At 43.8% G+C, this 23,354-nt stretch overlaps 1 protein-coding gene and 1 long non-coding RNA gene across 4 annotated transcripts in view; one reads left to right on the top strand and one right to left on the bottom strand.

Annotated features, from left to right (window-relative positions):
- Nucleotides 1–17,791, bottom strand: part of PPP2R5A (protein phosphatase 2 regulatory subunit B'alpha) — an 83,856-nt gene extending 66,065 nt beyond the window's left edge. The window contains exon 1 of the mRNA XM_053309970.1: nt 16,596–17,791. Coding sequence (XP_053165945.1) covers nt 16,596–16,749 — 154 coding nt within the window. The 5' untranslated portion in view covers nt 16,750–17,791. The remainder of the gene's footprint in view (nt 1–16,595) is intronic.
- Nucleotides 17,792–17,818: 27 nt separating this feature from the next.
- The window catches only part of LOC128351066 (uncharacterized), an 86,480-nt gene continuing 80,944 nt past the window's right edge, over nt 17,819–23,354 (top strand). For all 3 annotated transcript variants that reach the window (XR_008319576.1, XR_008319577.1, XR_008319578.1), the window contains exon 1: nt 17,819–18,666. This is a non-coding gene — a long non-coding RNA (uncharacterized LOC128351066). The remainder of the gene's footprint in view (nt 18,667–23,354) is intronic.

Below are 23,354 nucleotides of genomic sequence, written 5' to 3' on the forward strand. Positions count from 1 at the left end.
AGATAGGCTCTACCTCCCTCGCAGCTCAGGTGGAAGAGGAATGCTGCAAGTCCATCAAACAGTAGGAGGAGGAGAAAAGAGGCCTTGAAGAATATAGCAAGGACAGTGAAGAAGATGCACTTAAAATGGTCAATAATGCGAAACTATTCAACACCAATGAAACAAAGCAGGCCTACAAGAAAGAACACGTCAAGAACCAAGCAGAAAAATGGAAAAATAAGCCACTGCATGGTCAATATTTGCACAATATAAGTGGGAAATCAGACATCACCAAGACCTGGCAATGGCTTAAGAATGGCAACTTGAAGAAAGAAACAGAGGGTTTAATACTGGCTGCACAAGAACAGGCACTAAGAACAAATGCAATAAGAGCAAAAGTCGAAAAATCCACAACAAACAGCAAGTGCCGCCTTTGTAAAGAAGCAGATGAAACCGTGGACCACCTCATCAGCTGTTGTAAAAAGATTGCACAGACTGACTACAAACAAAGGCATGACAAGGTAGCAGGGATGATACACTGGAACATCTGCAAAAAATACAAGCTACCTGTAGCCAAACATTGGTGGGACCATAAAATTGAAAAAGTTGAAGAAAATGAAGATGTAAAAATATTATGGGACTTCCGACTACAAACAGACAAACATCTGCCACACAATACACCAGATATCACTGTAGACGAGAAGAAAAACAAGTCAAAATAATCGACATAGCAATACCAGGGGATAGCAGAATAGAAGAAAAAGAAATAGAAAAAATCACCAAATACAAAGATCTACAAATTGAAATTGAAAGGCTGTGGCAGAAAAAGACCAAAATAATCCCAGTGGTAATTGGCGCCCTGGGTGCAGTCCCAAAAGACCTTGAAGAGCACCTCAACACCATAGGGGCCACAGAAATCACCATCAGCCAGTTACAAAAAGCAGCTTTACTGGGAACAGCCTATATTCTGTGACGATATCTATAACAATTGACAATAAAATTCTGGCATCCCAGGTCCTTGGGAAGGACTTGATGTCTGGATAAAACAAACCAGTCAATAACACCTGTCTGACTGTGTAAACAAGAAATAATAATATGTATCTGATAACAGGTATAGCCCAGGTGTTTATGGCTTGTATGGTGTTCCCCTCATTGAGTTTGGACTTGAGGATTTTTCTAACTCTCCTGATGTATTCACTTCCCATTTTTCTTTTAACTTCAGTGTGTGCGATGTTATCAGCCTGGAGAATGCCCAAGTATTTGTAAGGTTCTTTCTCTTCCAGGTTCTTTATCTTGCTTCCATTGGGCAGTTCTATTCCTTCTCTTTTTCTTATTTTCCCTCTGTTCATTATTAATGCAGCACACTTGTCTAGTCCAAACTCCATTGCTATATCGCTACTGAATATACGGACAGTGTTTAGCAGTGATTCGATTTCTGACTGGGACTTTCCATACAACCTCAGATCGTCCATGTACAGCAGATGCTTGATTTGACTTGATGTTTTAGATGTGTGGTATCCCAGGCCTGTTTTGTTTAGTATTTGTGAAAGTGGGGTCATGGCGATTACAAACAACAGAGGGGATAGTGAGTCCCCTTGGAAAATGCCTCTTCTAATGCTAACCTGTCCAAGTGTCTCGCCATTGATTGTTAACTGTGTATTCCACATGCTCATGGCTTTTTTAATAAATATCTGAATGTTTTTGCTGACACCAGTTGTTTCTAAACATTTTAGTATCCATGTTTGAGGCAATGAATCGAAGGCTTTCTTGTAGTCAATCCATGCAACACTTAGATTGGTTTTTCTACTCTTGCAATTTTCTAAAATCATTTTGTCAATCAGCAGCTGGTCTTTTGTGCCTCTGGTGTTCGGGCAATTTCCTTTCTGTTCAACTGGAAGCTGTTTCCAGTCAATAACACCTGTCTGACTGTGTAAACAAGAAATAATAATAATAATTTGTTGTCAACTGCCCAGAGACTTGCGTTTTGGGCGGTATACAAATATGTTAATTAACTGATTGATTGATTAAATCCTACAAGCAAAAGGGTTGTGGGCATGTTCAATCTACAGTATTACGCGGGCATTCTGCCTTGTGGCTTGACAAAGACATGAGAGGGATTAAGAGTGGGCCTTCCCTTGACTATCTGAACATGATTGGGTGGTAGGGAAAGGGAAAGTCACACTCTTCTACTTAGGAAGTGATAGGTTTTGAAGTTATACAGGAAAACAGGCACTGATTGCTACTATGCTACAAAACAGCACAGGGACAGCAACACACTCAAGCACATGCATGGCCACTTCTCCCAGTTCTAGCTCTGGAAGCCAAGAAGCACTGCACATACGTGCCAACAGACCGTATAACAGCAGTAGGATTCTACAGTGTTAAGGCAAATTCCATGTGAAGTTGCAAAATGCCACAATTACAAGGGAAATTCTGCATAAAGGGGTAACTGTGAGATTACAAACATACTGCAGAATGTGCAAGAAAACACTGCACAATTCAGAATTTTTTTTAAATTTTAAAACCAAGATGATGAATTGCATGATATTGAACTACCATCTCTTATTAGTAAGTATTCTACTCCTATATGAAGGGTGACCCTCCTATTTCACCAACAGAGAAGCACTCTGCATTACAGTTCTTTGGGAACAAGATTTCTTATATCTGTCTAAAATTGCATACATTTGCAAAATATAGATTTTGGGCTTCCAGAACTTCCTATTGGCCACTATTTTTATTTCTTCTGGGGGGGAAAAAAAGAAGTATTCCTTTTAGCAAACAGGTAATCCAGGCAACATTGGTGATGGCTGCAGCCCTGCACCATTACAATCCAATAAAACCCGTTTCACTGGCAACACCTACAAAGGAATATAAAGCCAACCTTATAACGAGGTGAAGTGAGCTAGCTGCCTCAGGTAGTGATCATCAGCCAGGATATTGCAGAACTGGAAAAGGTGCAGAAGAGGCAACCAAGATGATCAGGAGCCTGGAGCACCTTCCTTATGAGGCAAAGCTAAAGCATCTCGGGTTCCTAAGTTTAGAAAAGAGGCGACTAAGACATGATCGAGGTGTATAAAATTATGCAGTGGACAAAAAGAAATTTTCCTTCCTCTCTCACAACACTAGAACCACAGGTCATCCCATGAAACTGAAGACCAGGAAATTTAGGACCAACAAGAGGAAATATTTTTTTACACAGCAGATAACAAATCTATGGAATTCTTTGCCACAGGATGTGGTAATGGCCACTAGCTTGGATGGCTTTAAAAGTGGCTTATGAGTGGCTATGGGCCACCTCCAGCCTCAGAGACATAATGCCTCAATACCAGTTGCAGGGGAGCAATAGCAAGAGAGAGGGAATGTCCTCACCTCTTGTAATTGGGCTCCCCAGAGACATCTGGTGGGCCACTGTGTAACAGGATGCTGGACTAGACAGGCCTTGGGCCTGATCCAGCAGGGCTGTTCTTATGTTCTTAACCAAGGAATAGCACCTGAAATGGTATGCATCTCCTTCTGCACTCAATTTGAAGAGGAGGAAGGGTACACACTACCTGATGCAATGTGATGCCAAGGGGCTGATAAAAATCAATTATTTTAAAATTTAAAAGAAAAACATGGATTTTTAAAAATTTAAATTGGATTTTTAAAATTATATCGGATCTTTTTTTTTTTTACACCATTTATAAAAAAAGAATCTAGGTCAAATATATCACAAATGTTAATCATAACTCCCAATTATGTTCTGTGAACTTGTTAACAGCAGTATATGGGGTTGAGAGACAACAGACCTGATCAATCCTATTTTGCAGGTGTGGTACATGTACGACAGACACACAGTCAAGCCCTTGCCCCCCTCATTCTCTCTAAAAGTGCAAACACATTAGGCCCATTCACAAGTTATGTTCAACATTTGTACGAGTGTTCAGTGTACACAGGGACAAATCTTACACAGGTACAGTCATTCACATGTTATGTTGAATGCAGGTACAGTATAGTACACTTCTACCTATACCATGCATTTGAAGGGCCTGTATCCAGATTCACAGGGGTCAAGAAATGTATCAGTTCATCAGCCAGACAAATTATTTTACTCCTTCAAGCTGTGTTGATATATCATTTGTCTTTCCCCCCCCACTCATCACAGACTAGTAGTCTGGTGGATTTCCTGAGCCCTGCAGGTTCTTTTAAAATGAACCCAGGTACAGTAATTCACCCAAACATGTGTACAAGTGTACAGACATTTGTACACTTAAACAGCATAATGTCTGAATCAGACTAACAAAGGCCAATAAATGAATAGAGGATGGGGGGGGGCAAGTAGATCTGAGCGAGGAGGAGTCTGGCTATAAATGCAAGGTATAGGGATGGGGGATAGAAAGTGAAACCAAAAGTGAATAGAACATGTTTATGCAATCCTGAGGAAACCTTTTTTGGAGTGTAACCTCCATTGTAGAAAGGAAACACCTATTACGGCAGCAGGCTATAAAAGAGATCCCACCTGGGAATATTTTAATGAAGTTCCTGTACATGTGGATAAGACAGTCAGTGTGGGCACCAGTGTCAACATCTGAGATTAAGAAACTTGTTGCCCAACTGAGATCAGGGAAGGCCCCAGGGGAGAACCTTATTCTGCCAGAGGCAATTAAAAGCCATTTGAACTGGTGGGCCCCTATTCTGGCTTCGCTCTTCACCCATATCTCTGTGTAAAGCGCCCTGAGCCATTTTTGGAAAGATAGTATAGAAATCAATACTACAACAACAACAACAACAACTTGCTCAGGCATTAAAAGATATTATTTATTTATTCGATTTTTATACCGCCCTTCCAAGCTGGCTCAGGGCAGTTTACAATTAAAAAACAGAAATCATTAAAAACAATTAAAGCAGAAATATAAACACCAATTTAAAAACATCTTAAAAACAAACAATTAAAACCTTGAAAACCAGGTTAACATGAAAACAATTAAAACTAATTAAAAACCCTGAAAGGCCAGGCCAAACAGATGGGTTTTAAGGGCTCTCTTGAAGGTCAGTAAAGAATTAAGATTACGAATTTCTGCTGGGAGTGCATTCCACAGCCCAGGAGCAACTACAGAGAAGGCCCGCCTCTGAGTCTCCACCAAACGAACCGGTGGTAACTGGAGAAGGACCTCCCCAGATGACCTTAACGTGCGGTGGGGATCATGTAAAAGAAGGCGCTCTCTTAGATATCTCAGACCCAAGCCGTTCAGGGCTTTAAAGGTAATCACCAGCACTTTGTATTTTGCCCGGAAACTTATCGGCAGCCAGTGTAACTGTTTCAAAACAGGCATCATATGGTGTCTCCGGGTTGCCCCAGAGACCAATCTGGCTGCCGCATTCTGAACTAATTGAAGTTTCCCGACTATGTACAAAGGCTGCCCCACGTAGAGCACATTGCAATAGTCAAGCCGAGAGGTTACCAGCTGATGCACCACTGTTTTGAGGTCATCCTCTTCAAGAAATGGGTGCAGCTGTCGAATTACCCGAAGCTGATAGAAAGCACTCCTGGCCATGGCCTCCACCTGAGAAACCAGGGTGAGGCCTGGGACCAGGAGTACTCCCAAGCTGCACACCTGCTCCTTCTGGGGGAGTGTAACCCCATCCAGCACAGGAAGATCTAATTCACCCCTCAGATTCTGAGCCCCCACAATGAGCACCTCCATCTTGCTTGGATTCAGCTTCAATTTGTTATCCCTCATCCAGCCCATTACTGCCTGTAGGCAAGCATTTAGAGAATGAGTGCCATTTCCTGAAGAAGGGAGGGAGAAATAGATTTAGGTGTCATCAGCATACTGATAACACCCAGCACCAAATCTCCTGATGACCTCACCCAGCGGTTTCATTTAGGTGTTAAAAAGCATTGGTGACAGAATGAAGTCCTGTGGGACTCCATATCACAGCTCCTGTTTTGAGGAGCAACTGTCACCAAGCTCCACCATCTGGAATCTACCTGAGAGATAGGAACGGAACCACTGCAAAACAGTGCCCCCTATCCCCAACTCCCCCAGGTGATCCAGAAGGATACCAGGGTCGATGGTATCAAACGCCACTGAGAGATCCACGAGGACCAACAGAGTCATCCTCCCTCTGTCAATTCACCGGTAAAGGTCATCTGTCAGGCCAACCAAGGCTGTCTCAACCCCATAGCCTGCTCTAAAGCCAGTTTGAAATGGTTCTAGATAATCAGTTTCCTCCAAGACTGCCTGGAGCTGGTTGGCCACCACCCTCTCAATCACCTTGCCCAACCAAGGGAGATTGGAGATTGGCCTGTAGCTGTCCATCACTAAGGGGTCCAGGGAAGGCTTCTTTAAGAGTGGTCTAACAATTGTCTCCTTCAGGCAGGGGGGCACCCTACCCTCCCTCAGCGATGCATTTACGATATTAACTAGGCCACCTCCAACAATCTACCTGCTAGACAGAAGCAGCCAAGTCGGGCAAGGATCCAGAGAACAGGTGGTAGGCCGCACCACCCCAAGCAGCTTGTCCACATCCTCAGGAGTCACAGATTGAAACTGATCCAATCAAATACTGCAAGAGGGATTGCTGGACACCTCCTCCATAGACCTTGCAGAAATAGTGGAGTCCAAGTCAGCCTGAATACAGGAGATCTTATTCACAATGAACCCATTAAAGGCATCACAGCAGAGCAACTCTGGGGACTGACTGGAAGTAGAAGGAGCAGAAACCCAACTCCTCACAAACCGGGATAGCTGCGCTGAGCGTGAACCTTCAGCCACAATGCGCGCAGACCGGAATCTCTTTTTCGCTGCATGCACTCCCACCACATAAGCCTTCAAATGGGCCACATGCTGAATCCTGTTAGATTCGAACCGAGTTCTCCCACACTTGCGCTCTAGTTGTCGACCGAACCACTTCAGCCCCCACAGCTCCTCAGTATACCAAGGGGCCATTTTTGCAGCAGGTCAGAAGGGACGCTTAGAAGCAATCGTGTCTACTGCCCTGTTGAGTTCCCTGTTCCAGGTTCTTACAAGGGCATCGACAGAATCACCGGCCACCTATACCTGTTATCAGATACACTGCAGGAATAATAGACTGGACCCAGATAGAGCTAGAGATGCTAGATCGTAAGACCAGGAAAATCATGATCATCAATCATGCTCTGCACCCCCACAGTGATGTCAATAGGCTATACCTCCCTCGCAGCTCAGGTGGAAGAGGAATGCTGCAAGTCCAATAAAAAGCAGGAGGAGGAGAAAAGAGGCCTTGAAGAATATATCAAGGACAGTGAAGAAGATGCACTTCAAATGGTCAATAACGAGAAACTATTCAACACCAATGAAACAAAACAGGCCTACAAGAAAGAACAAGTCAAGAACAGAGCAGAAAAATGGAAAAATAAGCCACTGCATGGTCAATATTTGCACAATATAAGTGGGAAATCAGACATCACCAAGACCTGGCAAGAATGGCAACTTGAAGAAAGAAACAGAGGGTTTAATACTGGCTGCACAAGAACAGGCACTAAGAACAAATGCATTAAGAGCCAAAGCAGAAAAATCAACAACAAACAGCAAGTGCCGCCCTTGTCAAGAAGCAAATGAAACTGTGGACCACCTAATCAGCTGTTGTAAGAAGATCGCACTGACTGACTACAAACAAAGGCATGACAAGGTAGCAGGGATGATACACTGGAACATCTGCAAAAAATACAAGCTACCTGTAGCCAAACATTGGTGGGACCATACAATTGAAAAAGTGGTAGATAATGAAGATGTAAAAATATTATGGGACTTCTGACTACAAACAGACAGACATCTGCCACATAATACACCAGATATCACTGTAGATGAGAAGAAAGAAAAACAAGTCAAAATAATCAACATAGCAATACCAGGGGATAGCAGAATAGAAGAAACAGAAAAAATCACAAAATACAAAGATCTATAAACTGAAATTGAAAGGCTGTGGCAGAAAAAGACCAAAATCATCCCAGTGGTAATTGCCACCCTAGGTGCAATTCCAAAAGACCTTGAAGAGCACCTCAACACCATAGGGGCCACAGAAATCACCATCGGCCAGTTACAAAAAGCAACTTTACTGGGAACAGCCTATATGCTGCGACAATATCTATAACAACAGCAACAACATTGATAATAAAATTCAGCCATCCCAGGTCCTTGGGAAGGACTCAATGTCTGGATAAAACAAACCAGTCAATAACACCTGTCTGACTGTAAATAAATAAATAAATAAATAAATAAATAAATAAATAAATAAATAAATAAATATCGATTTACATGGCTGAATCCCCAAGGACGGGGGGACAGCAATAATTGTCCCCATAATCAAAAAGGGCAGAAAGGATGACCCTGCCAACTACAGATGCACCGGTTTGCTCAACACAGTCAGTAAGCTATGCACGAGACATTTACATGGGAAACTTAAGGACTGGTTAGAAAAAGAACATCTCCTTGCAGAGAACAAGCTGGTTTCAGGGAAGGCTGCTCTACCAATGACTGGTGCTTAGTTCTTCAGCATCTTATCAGGAAATACTCCTCCTACAATGCAACCTCCCTTTATGCTTCCTTTATTGATCTCAAAGCGTCATTCAACTCTATCTCTCATGTCAAACTGGGGGAGAAGTTGGAAGCCTCTTCCATTGACCAGTGTCTGCTATATTTAATTTGCACCCTGCATGCAGACATGTCACTTAAGGTAAGGTGCAACCCCAAGGCCACCTTTCAAGACCAGTCTGAACCCAGAAGGGCATCAAGCAAGGATGCGTACTGGCCCTGCATCTATTCAATTTCTACATTAATACAATGGTGGGCCAGTTCAACAAGCTGGGTTTTCACCTCCCTAAAGTTGCTGGGAGACACATTACCACTCTGCTATACATAGATGATGCAGTAATCCTTTTAAGGACCCCCATCAGCCTCAGAAGAGTGCCGAGGGCCCTAACACAATATTGTAAGGAAGCCTTCCTGGAAATTTACCACCATAAAATTTAAATCACGGCCTTTGCCAAAAGGCCCAAAATTCACTCTTGGCGGCTAGATGGACGTATGATTGAGCAGGTCCTATGCTTTAAATATTTGGGGGTGGTTTTTCACTCTGGAAGCTCTAGGATAGCACATGGGGAACATGTGGTTCAAAATGCCCAGAGGAGCTCTGCCGCCATAATCAAATTTCTGTATACAAGCAGAGGACACTATGTACCCACGGCCCTCGACATGTTTGTTGCCAAACCACCAGCCCAGCTTCTTTATCATGCATAACTGGGTCCCTTGCACAGTTTCACCCCACTGGAATGCATGTAATCCAAATTCCTACGGGCAATCCTTCAAGTTCCAAGTTGTGTCTCTAATGCCACTCTTCACTTTGAGACAGGCCTAATCAAAGTGGAGGCCAGGGTGTGGGTGGCCATTTTCAGCTATTGGCTCTGACTATTCTTTCGCCCCATTGGTCTTGCTCCCTTAACCTTATGCGACGATTACCAATCTAAACGGAAATGGTCAATTGAGACAAAAATAGCGACCTTGGGCCTTTCCCCCTTAATTCTACTTAATATGGGTTATGATCAGGCCAAAGCTTCTATCAGACAGCATATAATGGATATTGAGCGCCAAACTGATTTAAGCAGGGACCCAAATTTTCTCATTAGTGAAGGTCTTACATATTTACCCTCCCAGGCATCATATCTTACTCATTTGGAGCCACACCCTCCCTTCAGCTGTGCTAGAAGGCCATTTCGGAAAGATCCCACTCACAGAGCAACAATGCCCCTGTGGTGCTGGGCAGATTGAAACTGAGTATGTCCTACTTCACTGTTTATATTACAGAGACATTCGTTCTTCCTTTATCCACCCATTGCAATGCAAGCACCCAGGACGTTCAAGCCATATCTATGTCTCTATGCTGCTTTCCAAGCCTGCTATTACCTACAGCGTTACCAGGTTCTGTGTGGCAGCATCCCAAATCCATCGGACAGTGGTAAGATGTGGGTCCAAGCAGCCCTAATCTTACCTCCTTCCGGCTCATGTGTACTATGTGTTCATCCAACAAAGCACATGGTCTGAAAGACTTGTGCTCCTCCCACTTTTTTGGGATATAGCTTTGTGCTTTTGATAGATAGATAGATAGATAGATATAGATATAGTTATATAGTCTTGCTGTATTTATCATTTAGGCTTTTATGCAATTACACCTTTTTGTGCCTTTTATCCCTTTTAATGCCTTTTATACCTTATGTCTTTTATGCTATTTTATGCCCTTTTATGCATCTAAATGCTTATTAATGTTTCCTTAGGACTTTTAAAATATCATTATGCGTTATAATTTGTACTGTATAATCATCCCCCGCATTTTATGCTGGTCTATGGCTGTAATAAAGATGACAGATTGAGGGACAGGCATGCATGCAAAATGCAAGGAGTGCAACGAAGAAATGCAAGGCCTGGTTGCCCGAATGAAACAGCATTATGAAAAGTGTTTACCTATTATAGTATATATCTACCTTCTAAAATGAAACCTACATCTCTGACTATGTATTACGGTTATATCAGACAACAAGAAAGTACTTTTACTAGAAAATGATGATTAAATAGAATCTTCCTGACTAGTGATTAAAATAAGTATAATTGAGTCCTTGTGTGAAGCTATTTAAATTATGATTTAAATTGATATGACTTAAATCAAATCAACCCTGTGTGATGCAGCAGAGGCTGTGAATCATGAAAGTCAGAGATCAACTCTTCTGCATAACTTTATTTCTATGCATCACTTAATTGGGATCATTCTTTGCAGCGAGACAGTTACCATGGAACCATAACTCACTCACTCATTTTATCCACCTCATCAATCACCCATTATTTAACATGTTTTATAGTGCTTTCTATCTAAAGGCTCAGTACAGTAACAGTATATTTCAGTACTTAAAATACAATCCATATCTCATTTTCCATTATATACAAAGAATGAAAAATGGTAGCAAGTTGCATAAACAACTTTTGCACAAAAGCAGAGTGTGTTGTACCATTGAACAATTATGCATCTGGGAGACCCTGAACTTTATTTAATTCAATAAGGCTGATCAAAACTAAATATAGCATTACTAGCTAACACACACACACTTCAGGATAATTACACAATGGAAGACAGTAATACCACATTTTAAGCACAAGAGCCCTAAAAATATTCTTCAGTATGTAGCTAGGATGCTCAAGTCCCTATATTCTGATTCAGTTTTAATCAACTAAATCAACCAGCTATTTGTGGTCATCACTGAGCCCTCCTTTCCCCAGAGTTCTATATAGCATATGTAGAAAACCCAAGATAAAATAAAGGCGGTTTCTCTCCCTTCTGTTTGGCTTTTGTAACAGGCACAAGCAGAACCTTGCCACTTCTGTAAAAGTCCAAGAGGAAGGGAGAAGGGCCACCACTTCTCTCTCCCAAATTCTCCATAAAGTGCAGAGGAGTCAGGGGAAATAGTACTGTCTCACTTAATATATATTTCAAAGTACAGTTTGTCACATCATAGACATTAATGGAATTCAGATTGCAAAATCTGGATATAGCTTACACTAAATTTAGAGGTTACTGGGATGTAAATGGATTAGTACCTCTCCTAAACAAGCCTGAAAATGAATTTAAAGCATGCTGCTAAATCTCATTTTAGACTAAGTGGAGAAGAACCATCACATTCAAAAATCACCGAAGTGTTTTTTTTTAATGAATCTGAGTGACATTTAACAAAATTACTCATAGTGGAGGCCAGATAAGATTGTTTAGCATGCAGCCCCTCCAATCACAAGAACTGCATGTCTTTTTCACCACTGATGCACCATGGAAACAAAATGTTTGTGGTGGCCAAGACCAATAGTGGCTCTGTGTATCTTTACAAGGTATATGGACAACAGAAAGATACAAGATATCAACACATATTACAAAATAAAAGCAGGTACATGCTATATTTAACATGTACCCACTTATACTACAACATATGAAGGTGCCCATAAGCCTCATCCCCTATGGGCCTATATAACTGCATTTGCACATATTCTTCCCACTACCCTTGTGAAATAAAAGGGTTCTGCCAGGCTTACAGAGTGGCTCAAAGAGCTGTCAATCAGGAGAGGAGTTTATCCTGCACTCAGAACCTTGAGGGGGGTGGGGGGTGGAAATGGTTAGTCTTGGCAGTTGGTCTTCTGAGGGAGCTCTGGCATGGATCTCTGAGGAGCAAAATCTTCAGAGAAGTTCCAACTATGGTTGAGAGGAGCCCTTGGTGTCTCAATGCAATTAGGAGAGGCAGAGTTGCACTACCCATTTTATTACTAAGATTATAGCCTTCTGGGTTTTGCCTGCTCCATTTATGTATGTGTGTTTTCCTTTAGTTTATGCTGTAATCATTTAGAACCAAAAAAACTCACAACCTTTATTATACAAGTCTTGCCTTGTTTTATTTTGGAGAGCTATCAAGCTATTTTCCCCAAAATTCCTCCCACCTGAACACATCCAGCTACTCATGTATTTGGGTGATCATTACCAGATCCCAGTTCCATGGGGTGAGTGTTGGTGGCAGCAAATCTGTATTCAGATCTGATCCCCCCACCCGCAATACTACAACAGGAACACAGGAAGCTGCCATATACTGAGTCAGACCATTAATCTATCTAGCTCAGTATTGTCTACACAGACTGGCAGCAGGTTCTCCAAGGTTGCAGGCAGGAATCTCTCTCAGACCTATCTTGGAGAAGCCAGGAAGGAAAAGGCCCTGCTTACCGTACAGAAGGTGGGCCACATCATATATTCCCTCTCTCATTCTTCCCTTTCTCCTCTGCTGTCTGTTCCTCTGTAAAACTTTAGACTGTAGTGTAAAGTTTTGGGGCAGGGGCCTGCCCATTTGCCTGTATATTATGTACAATTATGGCACAATAATTATATAAATTAGCAGCCTGGTTTGTTTGCAGATAGTTTAACTGCTAGTAATTGCTAGTTTATTAGAAGATAAATTATACTCCAGAACCAAATCCTCCTGTTACAAAACCCAACTGGACTTGCACTATCTGTATTTACTAATCCTCAGATATACAAAAACTTATTGTGACCCTGGATTCTCCACAGCGGTGTGTAGAGGTGTACTCTTTCCCCACCTTGAATCCAAGAAAAATTACAACAGAGGGTGAAAAGAGAAAATGAAGCAATATACTGCTCAGAAATCCAAAAAAAAGCCTCTAGAAAACTTGGCAAAGAAACTTTTGGAAAAATCAGTGGCAACCACGGATTTCTCAATTTTAAGTATACTGGATTTTTAAATGTAGGTTGCCAAATTTTATAATCCATGGTTTAGTCATGATATTGGAAAACTACCCCCATTTTTCAAAAGTTATGACAAATGAATATATTTAGACACAACAATTGGCAAACAGTTGCTTTTTTGTTTTTGTTTTTTAAATGAAGCAAATGTGACAAATTTAACAATCCAGGCTGCCAGATTTTATAGCCCATGGTTTGGCCACCACATATGCTATCAAGCACTTACTGATCATAGAGACTGACTTCTCTTGGGATAGCAGAAGTTAGATGCCAAGGAATCTCAAAGACAGTTTCCCAGCTGTGTCAGTGTACAATTAGCTTACTTTGGAGCACATCTGCTGTTCCTTATGTATATTTACAGGCTGACATAAGGGCAGCATGGCTTGAGAGTGACTCGCACAAAAACAAAGTATTAGGCCAGACAATACTAGGGCACTTGGAAGCGGACAATATTACTGTAGTGAAGGTGTTGATCTGGAGTGGCCCAGAGTTTATTTGGATATCTCCAAGGCAACAGTTTCTGGGTTGCAAGAATGTATGATTCAGAGTTGTCCAAATCTTCTGGGGGATATGCACCCCTAGTTCCTTATTCTTTGATACACAAAACAAATGTATTTCAACCACAGGCTTTCTTCTAAGATAACATTAATGATTAACAGCCAAAATATGGCAACCTAGATTTTCATATTCAGCCCATTTTTGCATTAAGAACATATGTTTGCCACTAATTCCCAAAATGTCTTCATCTTCCACATCTTTCAGAAATCTAACTAATCTTTAGAGACACCAGTGATGTCCTGTGTTCCCCACTGCCCAAACCCCAGCTTCTAAGAGGCCTTGCACTCAACTGTTACCAGGCAATAAGGTAGTATTACCTGCTAGCATATACTGCAAGCTTACAGCACAGGAGTTAACATATTTTGAAGGCTTTTATTATTTTATGTAAATCGCTTTGGAAATGTTTGTTGAAAAGTGGTATATAAATATTTGTTGTTATATTATTTATCATAGCAGTGTACACAATTTAAAACAAATGTAAAACTGAGAAAAAATGAAACAATTTCACAGAATAAAAGGTTAAGAGAATTCCATAGGATAAAAACAAATAGTTTAAAACTAGCTGACTTGGCACAGAGCATCTGTACCCCTAGTCCTACCCCAGCAGCTGCCGCTTCTCTCCCCCCTCCTAGCCCCCCGCCGGCGGCTGGCCAGCCATTTTCCAGGCCACCACTTTTCTTACTCCCCGCCAGCAGCCAGCCAGCCATTCTCCGGGCCGCAGCTTCTCCTCCCTTGGAGGCTGGCCATCCCCACTGCTAATCATCAGTTCGCTCGTGAACTCTCGCGAGAGCTGCCACACATGGGATTAGCGATGGGTACCTCTAGGAGAATTAAACATATAGATTATATGCCCATCTAAGGACAAGAATGGGATTTTCTCTACCCTCTGCAGCCTTTACCCCACCCGGTGCTACAAGTTTTCATACTGACAATATTGCCAGATTTTTTTAAAAAAATAGATCTGCAATCATTACAAGCAACCACAAAATTGCTACCAAGAAAAATGCAAGTCCCAGCTTCCTCTTTTTAAAGTTTTCTTTCATTCCCCCACCCACCCCATTTTTATGCAGAGAATGAAAAAGGTTATCTTATAGAGAAAATGAAATGAAAAAAACACTAAGCATTCACTGGATACGTAAGAAATCTGGAAGCACTTTGAAAAAAATTTCACAGTTGATGGAATTTAAAATGAAGTCTTACTCAAGTGGCATTTCCACTGGGAAAGTGCCAGAACCAGAAGTCTACTTAAAGGGTGGGAGGGGAAGTCCCTGTGTCAACCCTGTACCAGACCTTGAAATGCAGTATACAACATATGTACTCAATCCCATAAAAGTTAGGAATATTTATGTGTTCTCAAATAATAAACAAAATACAAAAATGACTCAGAACACATCCTAACACAACAATTATTCGTGCTTTAGAAGTCTAAGTCCAGTTATTACTCCCCTTTGCAGTTGCATGCAACAGTTTATACATGTGTACTTGTGTGTCAAAGACTGCACATAGGAATTACGCAATTTTTTTAAAAAAATCACTTGCATATAAGAACTGAGATACATATGAAGCTTCAAGTGTTATTTGTTCTGTTTCATTGTGAGCGCTTTTTTTTTCTTGAAGTGGCATATAAAATTTGGATCTAAAACCAAAGCAGCACATATTCCAACAATGATAAAGCATAACAAGAGTTCAGGATTCATGTACATAGCCTTGTACAAAAAAGCAATATTTTAAAAATCCTATTAAAAAATAAAAGATTAATATGTGAATGAATAGTTATTGCATCAGTTTTGCATATCAAATTCCTCTGGACTGAGATCTTCCATGAAAGTACTTTAATATTTACAAGCTCAAGCTTAGATACTAGAATCTCAGTATCAGAAAACAAGTGCATTTATGTGCTACCTAATCTTCATTTCATGTTTTGCTTAAACATGATAGTGTTGGTTTGTCATACCAACACTATCATGAAAAGCCATATATCTCTATTTCAAATAAAGTCAAGACCAAGGAATAAATTCATAGAAATACATGCCTGGTAATGTGGCTAACTTTGAGCTTCTAGAAGCCTAAACGATCACAAGAGCATGTCCTAATTCCAGAAAGAAATTTAACACAGTTGGGCAACTTTGAAGGGAATATGCACATTGATTCATACAGCATGGTATGCAAACGCTGAAGGGTCGGACAAAAGGCACAAGAATTGGGGGGGGGGGACCACCAACAGCTTAAGATGAAGGCCTAGGTTCCTGAACAAGCTTCTTTTGCAGGGTTTATACTATACAGCAAGACTCCCCCCCACCCTCCCTACAAATACGGCTCTCAAGCAAACACTTTAAAATTCTAGTTCCTTAGGGCAGGATAAGCAAGCATTTAATCTCAACGGCTCAGACAACAAGCTATAATCACGAAAAGTGCAAGCTCCTCAAACTGCAAGAAAGCAGTTAATCTGCCGCCAAGTGACCTGCCTGACAAGTTGCTTAAATGAGGCTGTCAATGTGAAAGGAGGGCGGAGGGTGGAGAAGAGATAGTTGTCGGGAATAAAGACTGGAGAGGAGTTTCGGGACTCCAGACAGCCTGGATCTGGAGTCGAGGGCAGAAAAGGCGAATTCGTACGGGATTAGAGAGCTGGCACCAAGAAGGAAGAAGCAGCAGCAGCAGCAGCGAGGGGGCGAGAAAACTCGGCGCTCTCTCCCAGCAGCACCTGTAGCCCGAGGCTAGGTGAGCTGTCTCGCTAGAATCGTTCCTCCCAGCGCATTAATTACCTTTGAGATGGGGCAGCGGGGAGAGCTCCGGTTGGCTGCTCTGGGTGCGGAACTGCGAGGAGCCCTGCGACCGCTTCTGCTTCTGAGCCTTCCGCACCGACCTCCGGGTGAAGCCGTCCACTTTCTCCACGGCGGAGATGGTCGTTGTCGACATGGCTGGGCACGAAGGAGACACGACAAGGGGGGGTCGCCGCCTCTCTCTCGAAGCATAGAGATCTCCCTGTTCCCCTTCCTCCCTCCCTCCCTCCCTCTCTGTCTGTCGCGCACACACACACACCAGGGAAGGAAGGAAGAGGAAGCGGCGACCTGAGGCGCCGGGCTGGCAACGGGCAGCAGCAGGCGAGGGCGCTTCTCACACCCCACCACGGAGGGGGGCAGGCTCTTAATCCAACACTCCCAAGGGCAAGGGGTTCTTAATCCGACACCCCAGGAAAGGGAGGCTCAAGGAGGGTGGCTGGGCCTTCCGAATAAAGGGCGCTATTGATCCAATACCCCGGCCAGGGCAGGCTTCCAAGTGCGCGGGGGTCTTAATCCGACACCCCGCAGGAGGAGGAGGAGGGAGGAGAAAAAGACCGGACGCCTCCAAGATGCGGGGGTGGGGGTGGGGAGAGAGCGGCGGTCTTAATCCCACACGCTCCAAGGCAGGCGAAGGAAGACAAAATGTCCAGTCTAGGCGAGCTGCACCGGAGGAGCGGGGGCGGGCAGCCCACAGCCTCGGCGGCACCCGCTCTCTCCACTCCCGACGCGCCGAAGTTCCCGACCGGCGGAGCAACCGAGAAGAAAACAAACTTTGCTCTCCGGCACCAGCGTCCTTTCGCCACCCGCCCGCGAGCGGCAAACTTTGGCGGCAGCGAGGGCTCCCGAGGCGAGGCGGAGGCGCCGTTTTCCGTCGTCGTCTTCTCCTTCCTCCCTCAGCCGGGCTCGCTGTTGCCTGGGTCGCCCGGCCGGGCGCTCGCTGTCATGAGCCGGCGCTTCGCAGGGACCTTGAGGCGGGCGGAGGAGAGGCCGGGCGGGCTCCAGCCTCCTCAGCCTCCGTCGGGAGCCCGCCGCGCTTCTTCCGCCAACATCTCGTCACCCGCCTGCCCTCACCGCGCGCGCCCGCGCGCCGCCCCCTCCCCTCCGCTCTTCTGCTGGGGCTCCGCCGCGCTTCCTTGTCCGCGCGCGGCACCACGTAACAGCGGGCGACGACGAACCTTCTGCTCCAAAACAAGCGAGCGCGCAACTTGCCGAGGCAGCCCGGCGAACGAGCGGAGAGAATTCCGACGCCGAAGGGGGCGGGGCCAGAAGGAGGGGATTGGAGAAAGTGGCAGTTAGAACAACCGCCGGAGGAGCTCGAGCGAAAGATAACTGATGGGAGCGAAACAGCCAATCAGAAAATGGATGTTCCCGCCCCCCCCATAATAGCTTAGAAGGGGCGGGCTCCGGGAGACCGCAGGGACCAAGCGAGTGACACCCTAATTGCCCAACGCTAGAGGGGGGGGGGTGGCTTTCCTTGCGCGGGAAGCGAAAGGCGATTGGGTCTTGCGCAGAGGGGGCGGGACGAGTGAGCAGCCAATTCGGAGTGATTTGGCAACCCGGGCTTGGCGTTGCGTGTTTGCGAAGAGTTTTGTTTCGAAGCTGCGGCTTTTCGCGGGTGGTGAGTTTGGCTCAGGTGAAGAAGAGCTTGGAGGAAGTGTCCCACGTGGGGCTGTGCACCACTTGCGATGCTACCGGTTTGCGTTTCCTCACTTCTGCAGCGCTTTCCTCTTCAGCATGTTCATTCGTAAGGCAGTCCTATTGTTTTCAGGAGAGGTTACCCTCAAGTAATTGTGGATCGGAGTTTAGCGGGCTGCATCCTCTCGACGCTTATACAATCCTGCGCGCAAAACCTACCGCCTTAAAATGGAAGCCCCGCTGTATGTTTTCAAGTCAACTCAGGATTATAGCTTTCTCAGCTGCAACTCAACTATTTGGAGCTAACCCAGCTATTTAGAGCCAAATAAATAATAGCTAACCCAGCTATTTAGAGCCAAAGCGTATGCGTGCCTACTTAGAAGTAAATCCCACTAAGTTCAGCGGGACTCACTCCCAGGTAGGTGTGGATAGGATTGTAGTCTTGTTTGTTTTGTTTTGTTTGATTTATATACCACCCTTACAGAAATGGCTCAGGGCCAAAAATAGTAAAGCAAAAAATGCCTTTATTATTACAACAAATATTTATCATTTTTCAACAAAAGTTCTCGAAGCAGTTTACATAGAAAAATAAATAATAAAATAAATAAAATGGTTCCCTGTCCCAAAAGGGCTCACAATCTAAAAGAAATGTAAGGTAGACACACCAACAGCAGCCACTGGAAAAACACGATGCCAGGGCTGGATAGGGCTCTTGCTAAATGTAAGAGAATCGCCACTTTGAGTAGTGTCTCTCTGCTCAGTTACCAGTGAACTACTGTCTTCGTGCCATAGCACTCAGAACAGATTAGATTTTATAATAATGCCTTGCAGTAGGAACATAATATGGGTTTGCTGACTGAGACCAAAAGGCCAGCATCCTATTTCCCACCATGACCAGCCAGATGCCTTTGGTAAGCCCACAAGCAAAGCATTAAGGCAGGGGTTCTCAAACTTGGGTCACCAGATATTGTTGGACTACAACTTCCTTCATCCCCAGCCACAAAGACCATTGTAGGAGTTGTCATTCAACAATATTTGGCAACCCAAGTTTGAGAACCCCAGCATTAAGATAACAGCCCTCCTTGCCTGTTGCCCCCCTGAGCACCTGGTATTTAGAGGTATACTCTGCCTCTGAACATGCATATTCCACATAGCCATCATGACCAGTAGCTACACGTGTTCTCCATGAATTTGCTGACAGGAATTGGGTGGTATCTGGTTTAGCAAGCAAAATCCCCTAAAGTGTGAGGGGGATAAGTTTCAGATAAACCAGAAGGGAACAGAGGTAGAACCAGGAGTAGAGCAAACGGAAACACATGACAGCTGGTTAAAAAGGTCAAATGACAGTAAGAGAGATCGCACACTCCAACACCGGATAAGAGACTTGGCGTATAGGTGTTTATATACCAATGCCAGAAGCCTCCGAGCCAAGATGGGTGAGCTGAAGTGCTTTGTTATGCTAATGAAAACACAGATATAGTGAACATAACGGAAACCTGGTGGAACAGTGACAATGAGTGGAACACTGTTATTCTTGGATACGAACTCTACAGAAAGGACAGGAAGAGAGCTGGTCTTGTAGTAGCAAGCATGACTTGACCCCTTAGCTAAGCAGGGTCTGCCATGGTTACATATGAAAGGGAGACTAGAAGTGTGAGCACTGTAAGATATTCCCCTTTGGGGATGGAGCCGCTCTGGGAAGAGCATCTAGGTTCCAAGTTCCTTCCCTAGCATCTCCAAGATAAGGCTGAGAGAGATTCCTGCTTGCAATCTTGGAGAAGTCTCTGCCAGTCTGTGTAGACAATACTGAGCTAGCTGGACCTATGGTCTGACTCAGCATATGGTCTGACTCAGTATGGCAAACTAGAAAACCTAGGAGGACACAGAATCATTACGGGTGACAAATTGAGGACTGAAACGAAATGTGTTTCTAGGGACGTGCTATCGCCCTCTGGATCAAAACGCTGAGAGTGACTTGGAGTTGAAGAAGCAAATAAGACAGGTGTCAAAGAGAGACAGAGCTATAATAATGTGTGACTTCAATTACCCTCAAATAGATTGGGCAAATTTATGTGCAGGTATTGACAGAGAGACCAAATTTCTAGACATGCTAAATAACTGTGCCTTAGAACAACTGGTTGAAGAATCAACCAGAGAGAAGTCAACTTTAGACTTAATCCTGAGTAGTGCCCAGGACCTGAGATGTCAGGATTGTAGAACCAGTGATCATAGTGTGATCAAATTCAGCTTCTATGCGAGTGGAGCATTGCCAAGGAAGTCCAATGTTTATGCGTTGGACTTCAGAAGAGGAAACGTCTCAAAAATGAGGGAACTGGAAAAAAGGAAGCTGAAAGGGAAAGTCAGGAGGGTCAAATCACTCCAGAAAGCATGAACTTATTTAAAACCACAATAATAGAAGCTCAGTTGGAATGTATACCAAGAAGGAGGAAAGGTACCACCAAGTTCAAGAGGACGCCAGTATGGCTAACAAGTAAGCTATAAAAGGGAAGAAGACTTCCTTCAGAAAATGGAAGTCCTGCCAAATGAGAACAGAAAAAAACATAAACTCTGGCAAAATAAATGCAAGGAGACAATAAGAGATGCAAAAAGAGAATTTGAGGAGCATATAGCTAGAAGAGTCAAGGGGAATTAAAAAAAACTTATATCAGAAGCAGAAAATCTGCCAAGGAGGTGGACCCTTAGACGATGAGGGCGTGAAAGAGATTATTAAGGAAGATAAGGAGATGGCAGAGAAACTGAAAGGGTTCTTTGAATTTTCTTTGAATCTATCTTCACAGTGGAGGATACTGACCATATACCCTCTCCTGAACTGAGCTTCTCAGGCCTCGAGATTGAAGAACTGGTCCAATTTCAGGTGACGAGAGAGGCTGTTCTAAACTGTCCTGAAAAACTAAAAATGAACAAATCGCCACGGCCAGATGGCATTCACCCAAGAGTTCTGAAGGAACTCAAATGTGAAATTGCTGATCTCCTAGCAAGAATATGTAACGCCCCTATGTTCAGGGTCTGTACATGAGGACTGGAAAGTAGTTAATGTAATGGGAAACTACAGGCCAGTTAGCTTAAATTCTGTGCTGGGTAAATTGATAGAAAGCATATTTAAGGACAAATTTGTTAAACATATAGGCCTTGCTGAAGGAAAACCAGCATGGCTTCTGCAAGGGCAAGTCTTGCCTCACTAAAATAAGAACAGCCCTGCTGGATCAGACCCAAGGTCAATCTCAACCAGCATCCTGTTTCACACAGTGGCCCACCAGATGCCGCTGGAAGCCCACAGGCTAGAGCTGAGAGGGGCATGCCCTCTCTCCTGCTGTTACTCCCCTGCAACTGCTACTCAGAGGCATCCTGCCTTTGAGGCTGGAGGAGGCCTATAGCCCTCCGACTGGTAGCCGTTGATAGACCTCTTCTCCAAGAAGTTATCCAAACCCCTCTTAAAGCCATCCAGGTTGTTAGCTGTCACCACATCTTGTAGCAGAGAATTCCACGAGTTGATTATGTGTTATGTGAAAAAGTACCTCCATTTCTTGGTCCTAAATTTCCTGGCAATTAATTTCATCAGATGACTCCTGGTTCTAGTGTTATATGAGAGGGAAAATAATTTCCCTCTATCCACTGCACCTTTTCCATTTCTACAATATTCTTTCTTAAGATACGGTGACCAGAACTGTACGCAGTACTCTAAATGTGGCTGCACCATAGATTTGTATAAGGGCATTATATTATCATTTTTATCTTCAAGCCCGTTCCTTATAATCCCTAGCATGGAATTGGCCTTTTTCACAGCTGCTGCACACTGAATTGACACTTTCAATGAGCTGTCTACCATGATTCCAAGATCTCTCTCTTGGTCAGTCACTGACAGCTCAAACCCCATTAGTGTATATGTGAAGTTGGGGGGGGGGTTGCCCCAATATGCATCACTTTACACTTGCTTGCCCTGAACCACATTTGACTCCCTTGGAGTAGAGAGAGTGAACAGAGAGAAATCTCCCTCTCTCACAAACTAGAACCAGGGGTTCTGAACCTAAAGACCAGGAAATTTAGGTTTTAAAAGGGGCTTAGACAAATTCATGGACAAATAAATGGGCTTAGACAAAGTCAGTGGCTACTAGTTTGGTCACTATAGGCCACCTCCAGCCTCAAAGGCAAGATACCTCTAAATACTAGTTGCAGGGGACCAACAGCAGGAGAGAGTACATGCCCTCACTTCTTGCCTATGGGCTTTTCAGAGGCATCTGGTGGCCACTGTGCAAAACAGGATGCTGGACTAGATAGGCCTTGGGCCTGCTCCAGCAGGATTGTTCATATGTTCTTAAAGCCATCTGAGTAAGCAGCCATCACCACATCTTGTGGCAATTACACCCTCACAGATGTAAAAGGAGATGCCAGCAACAGCCACTTGAAATGGCTGTGCTGGACTAAATAGGGACAGTTGCTCTCCCTCTGCTAAATATAAGTGAGTCACTACTTTAAAAGGTGTCTCCTTGCCCAGCTAGCAGGGCCTAGTGTTAAGAGCACATTCTGTTAAGAGCTCTGGAAATGGGACCCATTCAACTGCTTGTTTCACATGTCAGCACCACAATGATGTTGAGGCTGTGAAACACTTCTTGTCCTAGAGCTCTTAGTGGAAGCATCTGAAAATGCTTCGTTTGATACATTCTCCATTAAGGTAAACAAGACTTGGTCTATGCATGTAGACTTGGTCTATGCATGTAGCAGAATGAGTTAGGGTTGCATCACCTTTTAACATCCCCTCCCCATACAAAAACTTCCTGCAGATTCCCCCTCTCCCAAAGACTACCACATCAGAGAGAAAGACTTTGTCCCAGCCCACTCCCTTCTGTACTAGTTTTCTAGTTGTAAGGAGTCGTGCCCGCCTGCCCTCGCCCCCAATAGCACAACACACAGATGTGAAACCCCCAACCCACCGCAGTCTAAAATTACACCGCCTATTCTACCGCTTCTAGACTTTGCCATCTAATTAACGCCTCATTTTGCTGCATCTGTAAGCCAAGTTCAAGTCTTCATTTACCCTGCTGTTGCTGTGCCTTCGTTGTCTGTCATACCAGATCCTACATTTCCATC

This window comes from Hemicordylus capensis, chromosome 1 (genome assembly GCF_027244095.1).
Source record: "Hemicordylus capensis ecotype Gifberg chromosome 1, rHemCap1.1.pri, whole genome shotgun sequence".
NCBI lineage: Eukaryota > Metazoa > Chordata > Lepidosauria > Squamata > Cordylidae > Hemicordylus > Hemicordylus capensis.